This window comes from Dama dama, chromosome 13, assembly GCF_033118175.1.
Source record: "Dama dama isolate Ldn47 chromosome 13, ASM3311817v1, whole genome shotgun sequence".
NCBI classification, from domain to species: Eukaryota; Metazoa; Chordata; class Mammalia; order Artiodactyla; family Cervidae; genus Dama; species Dama dama.
In genome coordinates, this window is record NC_083693.1 from 21,559,668 (window position 1) to 21,577,123 (window position 17,456).

At 40.1% G+C, this 17,456-nt stretch overlaps 1 protein-coding gene across 6 annotated transcripts in view; it reads right to left on the reverse strand.

The window, feature by feature from the left end:
• Positions 1-17,456, reverse strand: part of MCTP2 (multiple C2 and transmembrane domain containing 2) — a 252,157-nt gene that overhangs the window by 101,555 nt on the left and 133,146 nt on the right. For all 6 annotated transcript variants that reach the window (XR_009695391.1, XM_061158618.1, XM_061158619.1 and 3 more), the window contains 2 exons: positions 15,909-16,002; positions 1,335-1,437 (listed from right to left, as the gene is read on the reverse strand). Coding sequence is in view for 5 of the 6 variants with exons in the window: in XM_061158618.1 (XP_061014601.1) it covers positions 1,335-1,437; positions 15,909-16,002 (197 nt within the window). In the remaining variant the exon portion in view is untranslated. The remainder of the gene's footprint in view (positions 1-1,334; positions 1,438-15,908; positions 16,003-17,456) is intronic.

Genomic DNA, 17,456 nt, shown 5'->3' on the forward strand with positions numbered 1-17,456 from the left:
TGAATTAGACACAAAAACACACAAGTGAAGGCTGTTCCATGAAGATCTGAAAACACGTTTTCACTAATTAAGTCTGTATGTCCTCAGAGTATAAAACTACCATTTAATTAAATTCCAAAAATTAAATCAAACTGACTGTATTCCCAAACCTTCCATCAGCGAAGATTTAGACATCCATATGGAAAAAAAAAAGTCAACTTTTTTACTATGACATTTCCATGTATATGTGTACTCAGGGGTAGGACTGTTAAAGAAACAGGATAAAGAAAGAGAACAGGGGACAGAACAAGGACGACAAAGTGACTTCCAGATGAGAAGAGCAAAAATAAGACTTTCTTTACTTTAAACTAATGAAGAATTCCCTTTAAAAAAACAAAGGTAGTCAAAATCACTATTTCCCAAGATCCCCTGAAAGCATCCTATGGTAGAAACACAAAATACTAGAAGGCCATGCATAGTCACATATTTATAAATTTTTCAATGTTGACCAGAGCCAGACGTCAGCTATAACGAAAACACGGAGCTATGGTCATTGGCAACGTGTTGACCAAACAAGAGACTCTTGCAAACCTGGTTAGCACAGTCAACCTCTTCTCATAGGTCCCCATAAACGTTCTGCTTGGGAGCTACCAATTCATATTCACAACAAACTATATTATTTTAGTTATAGGCACAGATAAAGCTCCTCAGTGTTGTGAGGCACTGTGCCACCATGTCACCTAGATTCAACAATGGGTGAGCCTCCCTTTGATGGCCAGGTGCCTTGAAATCTAAAGCAACTAGGAAGATATCCAGTTTCCTGAACACCCGAGTCTAAAAAGTAGGCATCACTATAGAGTAGGTCATTCAGACAAGCTGGAATACAAGGGGCCTTGGGGAGTCTTCAAGGAATCACACATAATCTGTGTGTTCCAAAAGGCTTTGGCAGAATGCAAGCACTCTGATTTTAAAATACTGTTGTACAATATAAGCTCCTTGAATTTTAAGACACGTCTACATTTGTAATTTCCTTTAACTCAGGAATGAAATAGTCTCGATATATGGAAGCTTTCTTCTGCTCACAGATTAATTGAGTCACTAAGAGACCTACTTTACAAATGCCTCCTATAACACTCTTGCAGTTCCAAACGGTCTCTTCTATTATTAACACTATACTCTATAAAATGAAAGCATAAAAGGTTTTCAGAAGGAGAAAAACAATAAAATTCCTTCTTTGCCCATAAAAATGGACAGAAAATTCCACTCAAGAGCCCTAGACTGCCCTACACATATCAGGGATAATTGGTCTCTGAGTTAAAGCTGCTCTTTGATATTCCAGGGGCTAAAGTACTTACAATGTAAAAACTTTGTTCCACTCAGGGTTGAGGTTTTTGTAAATGGTATGTGTCTGAAGTCGGTCATTTCCTAACTCCAACAAGCAAAAGGGATCGCTCTTCCCTGCAAAGAGAAAATGGACAAGGGTCAGAGACAAAGGAATCTTCATGGTCAGAAGCAAATGAGTCTCAAAAATGACAGAGGCAAAAATGAACAAAAATCATGCAGGTATTTTCTTTTTAATTATTATTCAATCCTAAAGGGAACCAACCCTGAATATTCATTGGAAGGACTGATGCTGAAGTAAAGCTACAATACGTGGGCCATGTGAGGTGAACAGTGGCTCACTGGAAAAGACCCTGATGCTGGGAAAGACTGAAGGCAAGAGGAGAAGGGGACGACAGAGGATGAGATGGTTGGATGGCATCATTGACCCAGCAGACACGAGTTTGAGCAAGCTCTGGGAGACGGTGAAGGACAGGGAAGCCTGGCGTGCTGCAGTTCATAGGGTTATAAAGAGTCGGACACGACTGAGTGAACAAAAATAATATTATTAAAAAAAATTTATTTTTATGTTGGAGTTGATTTATAACATTGTATTAGTTTCCATATATCACTGTGATTCAGCTATACATATATCTTTTCCCATTTAGGTTATTACAGAATATTGAGTTCCCTGTGCTACACAGCAGGTCCTTCTGGATTATTTTATATGTAACAGTGCATATATGTTAATCCTAAACACCTAATTTATCCCTCCCCTCACCTCAATCCCTTTGGCAACTCTAACTTTGTTTTCTAAGTCTGTGAGTCTGTTTCTGTTTTATAAATAAGTTCATTTGTACCACTTCTTAAGATTCCACATATTATAGTAATACAATTGTGCTAATAAAGAACAGACATGTGTTTGCCAAGGGGGAAGATGAGAGAAGGATGAAGTGGGAGTTTGGGGGTAGCAGATGCAAAGTATCATACAGAGGATGGATAAACAAGGTATCCGTGTAGAGCACAGAGAACTATATTCAATATCATGTGACAAACCATAATGAGAAAGAATATGAAAAAGAAGAGTGTGAAACAGCATGAAAAAGATGACTATATATATATAAAACCATCACTTGGCTGTGCAGCAGAAATTAATATGGCACTGTAAATCAACTATACTCCAATTAAAAAAAAAAAAACCACCTGTGCTTGCTGAAAGATCAAAGGTGAGCCTCTCTTTTTAGCAAGCGCTGTAAACTCCGTGTGGGAAAGCCAGGTGTCAGGGAACTTACAGGGCTGGGACTGACATGTAACCCCCTTGGGAGCAAGGGCAACACAGGATTCCCAAGAGCAGGTGCCGACGTGGCGCGTGACAGGGCCCGAGTTTGTGTTTTGTTTGAAAACAGAAGCGCATCTCTGTTTCCTTTCTAAATTCTCTGAGGGAATATAATTACTTGTCTACAACTGCAAGTCTATGATAACTGACATGCTTCTACAGGGTGATGAGAGAAATGAGAAAAACTGTAATCATGGCTATTTTGATGGCTCAACGATAAACAATCTCCCAATCTCTGGGTTGGGGAGATCCCCTGGAGGAGGAAATGGCAACCCACCCCAGTATTCTTGCCTGGAGCATCCCATGGAGAGAGGAGCCTGGCAGGCTACAGTCCACGGGGTAGCAAGAGTCAGACACAACTTAGCAACTAAACCACCACCACGATGGCTATTTAGCAGTTAAAACTCTGCTCTGGAATTGAGTGGCCACACACACATCTGATCTTAGATATTCAGTAAATGATGAGAACACACATGGGACACTTTTGGTGCTCAGAGACATGGAGAAGTCTAATTTCACAAGGTAAATTCAACATTTTTTATCTTAAAAAATAACGAGGCTTAACCTTTACTTCTCCCAAATCACTTCTTTTTCTATCCTACCTCATATGGCTTCCAAAAGAAAAAACAAGACAAAACATTAGAAAAACCAGAATCCAAAGGGGAACCCAGAGAGTTACCAGGTAAGAAGTCTCCCCTTTTGTTCAGCTTGACAGAGGGATCTAGAGAACCGTCAGGGTCTCTGACATCCATAGGATGTGAACACGTGGCCGGACTCTGCACACACAGGCACTCTCTAAAGCAGTGTATATTGAATAAATTGGGGGCATAAAAACAGATATACCTCCAACAAATGGCCAAGGAATCCAGACCAAGGCCTAACACAGACACTACTCAGGCCACGTGACCTACTGGCTTATCATTCAAGTCACTGAACCTACATCCAATGCTGTTAATAACCAAGGGCTCCGAGGTGCTGCACGCCTTAGAGAGACACATGTGCAGGAACTCACATTAACATATTTCAAAACCAGAAGACAAGAAGAGCAGCTGCCTGGCTAAGAGTCAGCATTAACGGGAGATTCCATTCAGCTGACTAGTGGCCTGGACACTTATATGACTGGCCAGAGCTTTTAAGCCAAGACTATTATCTCAGTGGCCAGTAGACAGGGATTGAGCCGTGGACACAGATGAATGTGTCGGGGTTGTCAGTTACAAGCAGTGGAAAGGATCCCTGTCCAAACTTAACAGAAAAGGAATTTGTCAAAATAATAGCAAACAGCTCTCAGGATCAGTCAATCCTAAAGGAAATCAACCCCGAATATTCATTGGAAGGGCTTTACGGTGAGGCTGAAGCTCCAATAGTTTCGCCATCTGATGAGAAGAGCTGACTCACTAGGAAAAGACCGAGATGCTAGGAAAGATTGAGGGCAGAAGGAGAAGGAGGCAGCAGCGGATGAGGTGGCTGGATGGCATCATCAACTCAATGGAGATGAGTTTCAGCAAACTCTGAGAGAGAGCGGAGGACAGAGCAGCCTGGTGTGTGCTCCTCATGGGGTCTCAATGAGCCGGACAAGACTAGCGACTAAACAACAACTCAGGATTGGTGCACAGACTGGAAATTCGGGTCTGAAGTTACTGGAAACCAAAGGCTGAGGGATACTCAGGCACAGAATCTCAGTCAACCTCTCTTCCCAGGAAAACTGGCCTCACAGAGATTTCTGATCCAGGCCCTAAATGTTAATGTTTAGTAGCTTAGTCATGTCCGACTCTTTGCGGCTCCATGGACTACAGCCCACCAGGCTCCTCTGTCCATGGGATTCTCCAGGCAAGAATACTGGAATGGGTAGCCATTTCCTTCTCCAGGGAATCTTCATGACCCAGGGATTAAACCTGCATCTCCTGCATTGCAAGTGGATTCTTTACTGCTGAGCCACCGGGGAGCCCCCCCTAAGTGCAGCTGCTTCTAATATGTATTCTCCAAGCCTGCTCCTTTGCCTCACTTGATGGAGATATAAAGGGACTGCCCTGCCTAGCAAATCCCCATCTCCTAAATTCCAGGGCTCAGAAGGAAGAGCATACTGGCTTCCCACTGAATGAAAGCAAATCAGAACCCCTTCTCCAAAACATATGAGAGAAGCACCCCAATCCTACAAGGGGTTTCAGATGTTGAGCAGCCCAAATCAAACACACACAAATCTATCTTCATTTTTAAAAAGTCTTGCTTCTTTAAGAAGTTTTTTACTCAGACATGAAAAAGTGAGATAATGCCATTTGAAGCAACATCATGGCCCTAAGGATTATCATATTAAGCAAAGTCATATAGAGGAGGACAAATACCATATGATCACTTATATGTGGAATCTGAAAAAATGATACATTTCATAATTTTCCCATTTCTCGTTGTGGCCTTTTCTACCTAGAGAAGGTCCTTTGGTATCTGTTGTAAAGTTGGTTTAAAAAAAAAAAAGATACAAATGAACTTACTTGCCAAACAGAAATAGACTCACGGACATAGAAAGCAAATTTATGGTTACTAAAGGGGATGGAAGTGGGGAGATAAATTAGGAGTTTGGGATTAACAGATACATACTGTTTGTAGGTACGTATGGTGCGTGCTCAGTCGCATCAGACTCTCTGTGACCCCAAGGACTGTAGCCCGCCAGGCTCCTCTTTCCATGGGATTTTCCCAGCAAGAATACTAGACAGGACTGCCATTTCCTCCTCCAGGAGATATTCCCAACCAAGGGATTGAACCTGTGCCTCCTGTATTGCGTGTGGATTCTCCACCACTGAGTCACCTGGGAAGCCTATTCATACTAATGAATCAGATAACCAACAAGGACCTGCTGTATGGCATAGGAACTATGCTTAATACTTTGCCATAATCTCTAATGGAAAAGAATCTGAAAAGGAATGTGTGTGTGTGTGTGTGTGCGCATGTGTTTAACTGAATCATTTTGCCATGCACCTGAAATACAACATGGTAAATTAACTATTCTTCAATTTTCTTAGAAAGTCAGGTCTTACTCTGGGGCTGTGTCACAGGGTACGGGGTGGGCGTTCGATGGGAGGTACTTGACAGTGAAGAAGGTCACGGCATCTCCTGAATAACTGTGAACTTGAAAGGACCCACATGCTCTTGGCTTAACACTCTGGTAGACTATGCTGAGCTCCTCAACCCAAACTGAAACAGCTACCTCACTGTTCATCGGACTGTTGGGAGGTGTCAGGGCTGCTCCTCCGGAGACACTGACGTGACATTACGTCAGCACTGGCTCGGGGAAAACCATCTGACACTTGTACTGAAAGCCCTGGGGTCCCCCCCAGCAGGGCATCAGGGGCCCGGCCTGCGCCGGTGGGCTGAGCCCTGCCCACCCCGCTCTCGAGCACACACTCTGCTGTCCCAGGTAATGAGGAACAGACTTCCTTCCAGAAACTGGGAGCTTCAGTTGTGTGCCTCCGAGGACCACACTGCACTGACTCTCTGAAGATAATCCCGTCAAAGCTCATTAAAATGCTGCATTTATTAATATTCCAGGAGAAACAGGCAGAGACGAGGAGGAAGAAGCAAAGACATTAAAACATCTATAGAGTAATGCATGCACACTTTGGGACTGATTTCTTGCCCTTCAAAGATTCCAGATAGACCTTCCCTAGTGGCCCAGTGGTTAAGACTCTGCCTTCCAATGGAGAGGGTGTGGGTTCAATCCCCAGTCAGGGAACTAAGATCCCATGTACCACAGGATATGGCCAAAAAAATTAAAAATACACAGATGAGTAGATAAAATTTAAAAAGAAGATTCCACACAGATGGGGGCTTTCAATAAAATTTAAACAGTATTTTTATCTGATCATGATAAAATGATCTCCCATCACAAAGGAAATATCCAAATGTTTCCCAAGAGAACCAAGCAAACAGTACCAGGCAAAAGGACATAGGTACACTTGAGTCCACCCTCTTTTTCTTTGGTCCCCCTGTTTTTACAGGTCAAACATCCAGATGACCTCTCCTGCATCTATATGCCATGTCACCTTGACACGGCTACACCCCTGGTGATTCAGACTCACGGTGGTGTTTCAGCATCTTGCTCTCAATAGCCTTTGCTATTTTCAAAAGGCACGTTAAAATCCATTTGTATTCCTCCAACAGCAAGTGGAGGTTTTGCGTTTAAATAATTTTACCTTTATATCAGTTACAGAAGTTGATTGACAAGCAATGAAAGTATTTGAGAGGTCATATCATTCATCTGACAAATATTTATTAAACTCCCATTCTGCTCTTGGCAATGAACCAGGCCCCAATGTACATGGACCACCAAGTCATTACCTTCAAGGAGCTCTCAGAATAATCAAGTTTTTCAGCAAATGTCACCTTTTCAGTGAAAACTTCCCTCACACCCTCTTCCAGCAGACTGAGCCATTCTCCTCTGTACCTCAGACTGCATGTTGTCCTTATCTCCCTTCTATTGCACATTTGTACATCTCTGTTCTATATTCAGCCTGAATTTCATTTAAAGGACCCAATGCAGGCACAACCAAGGTATGCATGTCCCCCCTCCCCTGTGAGGAGTGTCCTGGCCCAGTGGGAGGGGGCAGCTGGGGACTTCGGCACCCAGGGATGGGTGTTGGCTGGAGGGAGCCAGGCTCTCCCAATCCTCACGCCCATTCTATGAGGTCAAGAGTGTTTGTGCCATTTTTGCAGATGAGGAAACTAAAGTTCACAGACATTTAATTTATCTGGCTAAAGTCCAGAAAGATTTCACAGGGGAGGTGAATTCTGAGCAAAGTTTAAGAGGTGGCTGACTTGGCCAGCAGAAATAGGTAGGTCCTTGCTGAGGAGACAGGGAGAGATCAGAGCATTACATTCATTAAGCAGATAGAGATAGATACAGAGAAAGATAGATAACAGTGATAGACAGACAGATATACACAGAGGGATACATACATACATACATACATACATAGGGATAGATACAGAACCCACCTGCCAATGCAGGAGATGTTAAGAGACCTGGGTTCAGTCCCTGGGCCAGGAAGATCCCCTGGAGGAGGGCATGGCAACTCACTCCAGTATTCTTGCCTGGCAAATCCCATGGACAGAGGTCCATGGGGTTGCAAAGAGTCAGACATGACTGAAGCGACTTAGCGTGCATACACAAATACAGACAGGGATACACACACACACACACACACACACAGAGCTAAATAGTGGTGATCAGGAAATGTAAGATACTGGTGGATAAAGGAAGAGATTGGCTGAAAGCCTGGAAGGCCATGAACAGTGCACTTTTTAAAAAATTTTATTTCTTTTTATTTATCCAGCAGCCAGGAACCACCACAGACTGTCAGTCAATACAAGGGGCAGGGCTAGAAGAAAAAATTTCTAGAAGAAGCTAATTTCTGAAGCTAACTGTGGTACATTACAGCCCAGGCTGGGAGTGTGGATAAGAACAGCCACCCCAGAATTCATTTCCAAAAATCACTCCCTTCAGTTCCATTATTGTCTCTAATCATTTGTTGATAACCCTTACTATCATGTATTTGAGCCAATTCCAGCACTCGTCCTGAAAACCTATGTTCTCTCACAACGTACCCACACCATCCATCCTGATCTGACCCCGATCCTACACCCTTTATCAAGGATGGAACATCTGTGCTCCATCCCTGAGCAGCACAGAGGTACGGGGCTCAGCCCTGCCTCTTATTCTGCGTATGGAATGGCTCTCCCAAGCGCCACTTCTCTCCAAAAAAATCAAAGACCAGCTAACCTCCAAGACCTAGAACAAGATGTAGCATCTTCAAGGGACTTTCTTTGCCACCTTAAACTCCAGGGAGCTCCCCTCTCAACCTCCTACGATCATTTAGTTTAGGTGTTATAATGCCACATGCTATGATGTGCCTGCTCCTTCCTTCAACAAGTAACTTATGATTTCCTAAAATGTGGAAAATACTGTGCTGGGCTCTGAGAGGGATCTTAACAGAAGAGAAAATCCTGATCTCTCTTCATTCTGGACCTAACTTTCATGTATGTCCTACTTTCCTGAGTGGGTTGCAAGCATCTCTGATCCAGCTGATGGCCTCGGTGGAGTCCTGCAGATGAGGGCCTGATCACTTCCAGTGGTGGACGTCCAGCTGAAGTGGGGACAGACAGGTCTCGCTTCAGACTATGAAGTCCACAAAGGAAGAGGACAATTTTGCTGAGATGTTGCTTAACTATGTTTCTGATGCTGTAATCGTCCAGCACAAACAGAGCAAGAACTGGTGACATGAGAATTTTTCCTTCTTCTAACTCTATTCCCTGTGAGAAGCTTCCCTAGTGGCTCAGACTGTAGAGAATCTGCTGAAATGCGGGAGACCGGGGTTTGATCCGAGGGTTGGGAAGATCCCCTGGAGGAGGTAGTGGCAACCCACTCCAGTATTCTCACTCAAGCTCCCTGAAATAGCATCATCTGAATTTACCTAACACCTTCCCATGATTCACTCTTGCACCTCCAAAATGCTTGCTCTACACAGCCACCAGAATAAACTAGTATTCTAGTATTGAAGTTCGTCTGAGATCGTATCACTCCCCTACTTAGAAAGATCTCTAATTTCTTCCCCTGGACCCCATGTTCCTATATAATCCAGTCCCACCTAATACATTAGCCTTCCCGCCCCTCAGGGTCACCGTCCTCTGTTCTCCAGTCTCACTCGCTTCTTGCATGTCTTGGAAAAGCCCTGCAGGCTTGGAATGTGCTGTTCCCTCACTTGAAAATGCTTTTCCTTCATCTTTACTGTGTTAACTGCTCCTCATCCCTGATGTCTCAGCTACAACCTGCAGGAACACCAGACAGGTGTCCTTTTAATGAACCCAGACAGCCTATTCTTGACCTCAACAGTAGCACGGTCATTAGATACCACTGGGGGGTTAGTAGTCACTCCCTGTGAAGGCGGTGATTAATTTCTCCACACCCTCCCCACCGTGTCAGCAGGGCCCACCACAGGCTCACACACAGAGGCGGTACATTGGCTGAATAAATAAAGATCTTACTAAGAACACAACCAGTAGAACAAGCTATTAATTCACAGAGCACCACAAATGAACTGAACTCATTCACTCTCAAGGTGCCAGTAAGTTACACATGGCTATATCTCCGATAGACTTGCATCTATCAGAGCTAGATACATCGACTAGAGTTCATGTTCCTTGGCAGACTGTTAAAGCAGATGGCCTGCCAAGGAAGATTTGTATCATTTTTGATGTGTTTTTTTTAAAGTTGGTCTTGATGTGGGCTCAGCTAGCCATGAGGTTCTCATGAATTAAGAGCATTAAATGACTATTGCTGAGCTTCCTAGAAATTGCAATTACAGTCCGTCCTTTGAAAATGGAGCATCTTTGAGAGGGGAGCTATTGTTATGAACACAGCTTTAAACAGCAGACAATGAAAACAAACTAGAAAACGGACATGTGATTTAAAAGTCCCAGTGAACAATAACTGTAAGACTATTTCTCTTCTGATACAAGCAGTCTTATGTTTCAAAAAAATAAACCCCCAAAACAACAAAAAACATACTGTTATAATTTATAAAAACTACTCAAAAGTCAGTATTATAGCATACAGCTGGAATATTTCTATGCTACAATATGGCATCTAACTGCAGTATTTTGGTCAACACTTTCTCAAAACAGCACTTTTATGTACAACAAAAATTGATGAGCCCACAAAAATATTTTATATCAATAAAACTATTATCCATATTACCAAGTGTGAATAGAAGCACTAAACTGGTTTCAGCATGAGAATTTTCCACTATGAAGCATATTTTTTCTTTACTCTTATCAGTCAATAAAACAAACAAACAAAAAAATCATAGAGTGGTAACTATAGATTTCCAAAAGTGCTGAAAAGCTATTGTGATTAGCAATGATTAACCAGTAATTAGCAATGTTGTCATTTCCAACATTATTTATAACTCAGCAAAATTATGAACAAAATTTCAAGAAGACAATAACCTGTGAAATTTCCCATGTCAACTACACTCTAGAAAAATAAATTTAACAAAGATGGGAATAGCATTTAATGAGCATGTAATAATGTGCATGGTAAGTGCATTTAGGTTTTATCTTGTGTGTTAAGTCACTTCAGTTGAGTGCAACTCTTTTGCTATGGACCGTAACCCACCAGGCTCCTCTATCCACGGGATTCTCCAGGCAAGAATGCTGACATGGATTGCCAGATCCTCCTCCATGGGGTCTTCCCAACGTAGGGATCAAACCTGCATCTCTTATGTCTCCTGCATTGGCAGGCAGGTTCTTTACCACTACCACCACCAACTTAACTGTTAAAACACCCATGAGAAGCTAAAGGCTAGAACGTGGCAGAACCAAGATTTGCACACCTATTTCTATACATCTTCTATACCATAGTATGTTGCTGTTGTTCATTCACCAAGTCATGTCTGACTCTTTACAACCCCACAGACTGCAGCACGCCAGGCTTCCCAGTCCTGCACTGTCTCCTGGAGTTTGCTCAAACTCATGTCCATTGAGTCGGTGATGCCATCCAACCAAGTCATCCTTTGTTGTCTCCTTCTCCTCCCACTCTCAATCTTTTCCACAATATACAGGAATTAACATGAAAGGCAGATACCATAAAAATAAAGGACAAATCAAACAGGGGCTGATCTTCATCTTCAATGAATGAATCGTTTAACTGAACACTGATTTATCCAAAGCATGAGTTGCAGTCTCTTGGGAAAGGATTATGTACTTAAAGAATGAATGAAGAATTTTACCAGCTATGGTGAAGTCTTAACTACTGGATCACCAGAAAAGTCCCTGAAATACAATTCTGGCCAGAAAATATTTCAGTCCCCTATTTTTCTATTTACCTATTAACTACTTGATTATCTTTTATAGTCTATGAAAGAAACTCTGCATTGTTTTTGCTTGGTTTTTATTAATTTCTTCTCAAAACAGCTGAGTTTTGAGTGAAGTATGTTGGTCTTATTAAGCATTACAAACAGCTATACTCACCTTGAGTTTCAAAGTACAATTTATCATCTGTTTTGTGAATCAAGGCTATGGCCTTGTTTACTACAGAAGCACTGACATCAGACTGGATAACCTATTACTTAAAAATTTTAGGTTGCATTGGGGCAAGGTGTTTGTGAGACAAATGCTTTAATAAAAATATCTGACAGGCTCTTGTATTAGAATAACTGCACATGGTTGTCCATATCTCATATTGGCTACAGAGAACATTAAAATATCTTTCACCAATTTTAGAGGGATGGGCTACAAGGGAAGTTAGATTACTTCTGATTCTTTAAAATAAAAGGTCTTCTCACTTATATACAAATGTCAGACACACATATAAAATGCCAAGTTATATATAAATTTAAATTAATACTGAGTAGGTTCAATCACACAATAAAACAGTATATTTATCAAAGATTTGAGTTAGTTTGAAAAAGTTATAAATTTTTTTTATACTTTAGAACACTGAAGTCTTTATCTTTTGTAAATATCTTAACACTGGTAACTTGTAGATTTAGGTTATTAATATCTTGTAAGATTGGGAGGTTGCACTAATTTTTATCTTTATATAAAAATTAAATTAATAATAGCAAAGAAATCCACCTCAGTGAATGTACATATATATGTATATACATGATATATACATAATATATCATGTATATATATATGGGACTTCCTGGGTGGCTCAGCAGTAAAGAATCTGCCTGCAGTGCAGAAAATGCAGGTTTGATCCATCAATCAAGAAGATCCCCCAGAGGAGGGCATGGCCACCCACTCCAGTATTCTTGCCTGGAGAATTTCATGGACAGAGGAGACTGGTGGGCTACAGTCCACAGGGTTGCAAAGAGTCAGACACAACTGAAGCGACTTAGTGCACACACACACACATGCTTATATATATGGTATACATATTATTTATATACATATATATGAGATACATTATATATAAGGGCTTCCCTAGTGGCTCAGATGGTAAAGAATCTGCAATGTAGGCACTGTAATGCAGGAGACCTGGGTTTGATCCCTGGGTTGGGAAGATCCCCTGGAGGAGGAAATGCAACTCACTCCAGTATTGTTGCCTGGGAAATCTCACAGACAGAGGAGCCTGGTGGGCTACAGTCTATGGGGTTGCAAAGAATCAGACAGGACTGAGCAACTAACATTGTATCTCTCTCTCTCTCTCTCTCTCTATATATATATATATATATATATATACACACATTATTCCAATGTTCTGAAATACCAGGAAAGTAATGAGAATTCAATTTCTCCAAAGTTTCTTTTTATGGCCACATTATCAAAACATCAGTAACCACTAGTGAGGAACATCCTCCTAACTTTGATCAGAGCAGCATGAGTGATCAGTATTTTCTTTTTCTAATTGCTACCTGCAAAGATAAAACTTTAAAATTGGCAAACCCACTGATTGCAGAGCTGGCAAATGCATTCGTTTCTCCTCTAGGACAACAGGTCCCTGCATTCTGCAAACTGTAACCTTCATCTCCATAGGGACCACTGCCAAGACCTGCCCCCATGGACTTCTGTTTTATCAGAGTCCCTGAATTTTAGGTAAAACAAACTTGAAGCAACAGTTATCATGGTTATTTGGTATTATTTCTAAGAAACAATTACAACAACAACAAACACAAACTATCATTTAAAAAAAAGTAAAAAGGTTGGAAAGTTCCGTTTTGAAACGACCATTGTTCTTTGAGAAGGTCCCCAGCTATGCAGAGTAAATGCAGTTTTTTAATTAATTAATTTATGTTAATTGAATGATAATTACTTTGCCATATTGTGATTTTTTTGCCATACATCAACATGCAATAACCTAATTATTTTTAAATGTAGTTCTTTTTTATTTGCAGGCGTGAATACTCTGTTCCCTGAGCAACTAAAATGAAATACTCATTTATAAACAAGGCTGACTAGAAGATGCTGGGTACAAATAGTTACTTATTTCTTAAATGTCCCTGGTACTGGCAATATGCATACTTCTTCTGATCCATGATCAAGTGAAGCTGGCTTTTTTTTTTTTTTTTTACTGCATATCAAGTGAATTGATAATAACAACAGTAATAAAAAGGGTAAGTTGCCACTGTATGATATAATGGCTAATATCTTGGAGGTATTAATTATATCCTATTGCTACCTCACAGCAACCACAATTCACTTCTTCTTTCACTGAGTAAAGTTGGTTTAGAACTCTTTGGATTAGGTCCAGTCTGCTCCACGTTGGTTTGGAGCAGACTGAGTGAGTCTGTTCACCTATGAAGTGAGCCAACCTATGAAGAACTTAGACTGTGAGATCTGATTCTAACAATAAAGACCCATATGGTCCAAAGGCATATTTAGCTAATGACAAGGATCTCTGCTTCAAATCAGAGAGTGATAATTTTCTCATAGGTAATATAGAGACAGTAAAACACCAGGGCATTTAGTCAAATAACACAGCATTACTAACTACTTCTTTTTGTTACTGCAATCTTCTAATACTCACCTTTATCCACTCCAAAACTATCTACTGCATATCTTGAATATAAGGAAAATGACCAAATGGTAGCATTTTCTACCAATATTATTCTTCTGAAAAGAGGGTTTTGCCTTATAGACTGATCTTTACAAAAACTTTCATCTTCCAGGTTTCTCTCCTATTCACTTTAACAGTGAAAATACTCTTTGGAGAATTCACATTGGCCTGAAACAACCTCCATAAATCCTAGTTTTGAGGATGATTTATGGAAGTCACCTGATAGGAAGCATAAAATAAGGTAAGTTTTAAAAGAGTACTTCCACATATGGATGTAGCTATACACAAGTCTTTTAATGCACTGCAATTAGTTCCTGGTGATCACAAAATATAAAACTACAAAAAGATTTTCTGAAAATACTGCTTAAAGTCACATATGAGTTCTTGGGCCTTGAGATGATGTTTACTAAGCCATCGACAATTACAGATTCAAAAAGTGCTATATCGAAACACTGAAATGGAAGTAAAACACAATTTGCTCAGGAAAACTGTTAAGTAATTTTACATGCGTTTTAGTGATGAAAACTAAAATAACTTCTGATGAAGGCACATGAAACGTCTGAAATAAGTGTTTTCATAAACTAAGTTTCAAAAGAAAGGAAAATTTCTAAATCAATCTAAGCCTATATAAGCATTTGTAAGTAAACTGATGAATATCAGAAGGCTTCATTGGAGTATTTCATCCACAGACTGAGAACTTTTACATTCATATTGGCCAAAAAAGCATTTTTAAAATATTCTCACTGGGCATTTCCTTAACACTGTGATCATCTTGTAGAATGATTTCCATTGGCTCATTTTTTGAAGGAGAGTGAGGAGAGCTCTTTTCTAAACATATATTCTATAATTTTTATAATATAAAGTGCTTCTAATTAACAATCTCTTTTCCAGAGTTTGAGCTACCCCAGCCTCAGAAGTTGAGGTTACACACATACAGAGAGCAGACCTCACTCTAAGAGTATAACAACAACAAAAATGCACTACTGCATTAATAGATAGCTCCACGTTGTAGAACATTCTTCATATTCATCAGTTTACTTGGTAAGTAAACTGTCATGTAGGTGTTTAAACTGTTAGTATAAGGGTTTAATTCAGCAAGGAGAGGAGCGCCATTGTCTACTCAGACACGGGAATGTCTGGATTATTCTTAGTCAAGCATAATTCATCACAGAGCAGGTCTGCTGTAGCCTCTGTCTATAAGTTCCAATTCACGAAGCACCAAGACAAATTTCATATAACACAGTATCAATGGCAAAGTGATTCCATGGCTTAGACTTTGATTACTGTTACAGAAACGAGCCAGCCAGCCAGTCAGACTGAGGACCCATGCACTACACCATAGACTCTGCCAAGAACAGAACATTACGTACACAGTGCGCAAGAGAAAAGGACGGACGTCTGTCTGTCTTCTGAAGTCCTCTTGAAAAACGTCATCAGACATTTAACCAGTTAAGAAGTCAGGACACAGATCATTCACAAATATCTTTGAAAGCCAAAGGGACTAGCACATTTTCTAATCACAGCAAAATTATTTGCAAAGGATAATGTGAAAAATGTAAAGTGAGAGAACCTGCTTGCACTTTTTTCTTCTGTGACTCTGAAAGAGCATGATTTCTCTGTACATGCTTCTACTGAGTAAAACATTTCGCTTTGCCATCGGATCATTTCAAGGCAGGAAATAAATAAAAATGAAAAAAAAAAAGATGAAAAAGATTTTTATACCTGAGAAATCTGCCGCTAAGAGATCTACTGCCTTTAAAACCTTCACTTGTAAAATGCCGACGTCCTTCATATCTTTCAGGGAGTTCTGTAAGCACTGCGGGAGGAAAGGAGAGCCAATGAACACCGTTTTCTGATACATCGTTTAATGCCAGCAAGTCCTACCAGAAGTACCTTCTAGATTTATCATCACCTTTCTCATGCAAAGCCAGGAGAAGTTTCAAAGCTCCTTGTATCAGTCAACAGGGAACTTCAGCATTTGCAACAATCAGATTCAAACTGACTGAGAATTAATTAACTTCAGTTTCAAAATAAACAAATCACAAAGCACATGCAATCTGCTTTTAACATCGCCCCCTGGTGATAGCACAGACATCCCACCAGGAACATGGTAAAATGACACTGATTCTCTGTTCCTTCTTCTTTCTCTATAACGAAACTTTTAAATCACCCCAAAAGGCAACATTATTCTGACTTAGTCAGAATAAACTTGATGGGTATCAGAGAACTAAACTTGGACCCTTCCTGGATACATATTACACCAGAAAGAGTAGGGATGGAAATAGTCCATGTTAGAGCCTATTCATTAGAGACTGCACATCCAGTATTGCTCTGTAATCATATTTACTTTAGTTTTTAGTTGGCATGTGCCAAACCTCTAATATACCTACTGATAATTCTTAAGCATTTACAGAAATATTTAATTGTCTATCACACCACATCGTTTAGAAATTGTGCAAGAAAGAGACAAGCAGAAAAATGCTCTTTGCCTGCCTCCAAAACACATCTGCTGAAAAAGATGTACTTTCAAACCTTTGGATACAATATTTCCATCATCACTAGATAACTAAAAACCTGTGATAAGTTGATCCCAGAGATTTATGGAAGGGTAGTAAGGCCCTTATTATTTAGGCATTTCAAGTCAGAATCACAAAAGCTTAATAACAGTTAAGGTTTGCCTAATGTAATGTGCACCATTCCTAAGAACTTTTAGAAGTTGCTTCTTCAAATAGTATTTTCAATCTTAAAAAAAAACAAAACAACAACAAAAAAAAAACTAGTATTTAAGATGGACACATTTGAAATAAAATATTTTCATAATTTTGAGGTGAAATGCCTTTGAAGATTATCTACTCTCAAAACCTAAAAAACAAATCCAGGGATCTGGAACTTGTATCTTGCAATGCAGTATTCTTTCCCTCTTAAACACTGGCCAGCTCTCTAGCTCAAAAAAACAAAACAAAACAAAACACTTGATCTTTTTATTTTGATTCTACATTTTCAAACCTCTTTTAAATTAGTACTCCCCAAATCTTGAGGCATTATGCAAAGCAGTCATTTTGATCTTACCTAATGTCACCTTATAAATACATGAAACTCCTCATGAATTTGGAAAATTTTGCGATTTGTCCATGGGAAATTTGGGGGACTTTTGCTTTATTTTCATTTGCTAAAGTAAAGTCATCAAAGAGAATATTAAAAGTGGATTTTGTCAAAACTTCTTTAAAGTATGTCAACCTTGCATACAGAATCTTGTGTTGTCAATAAGAT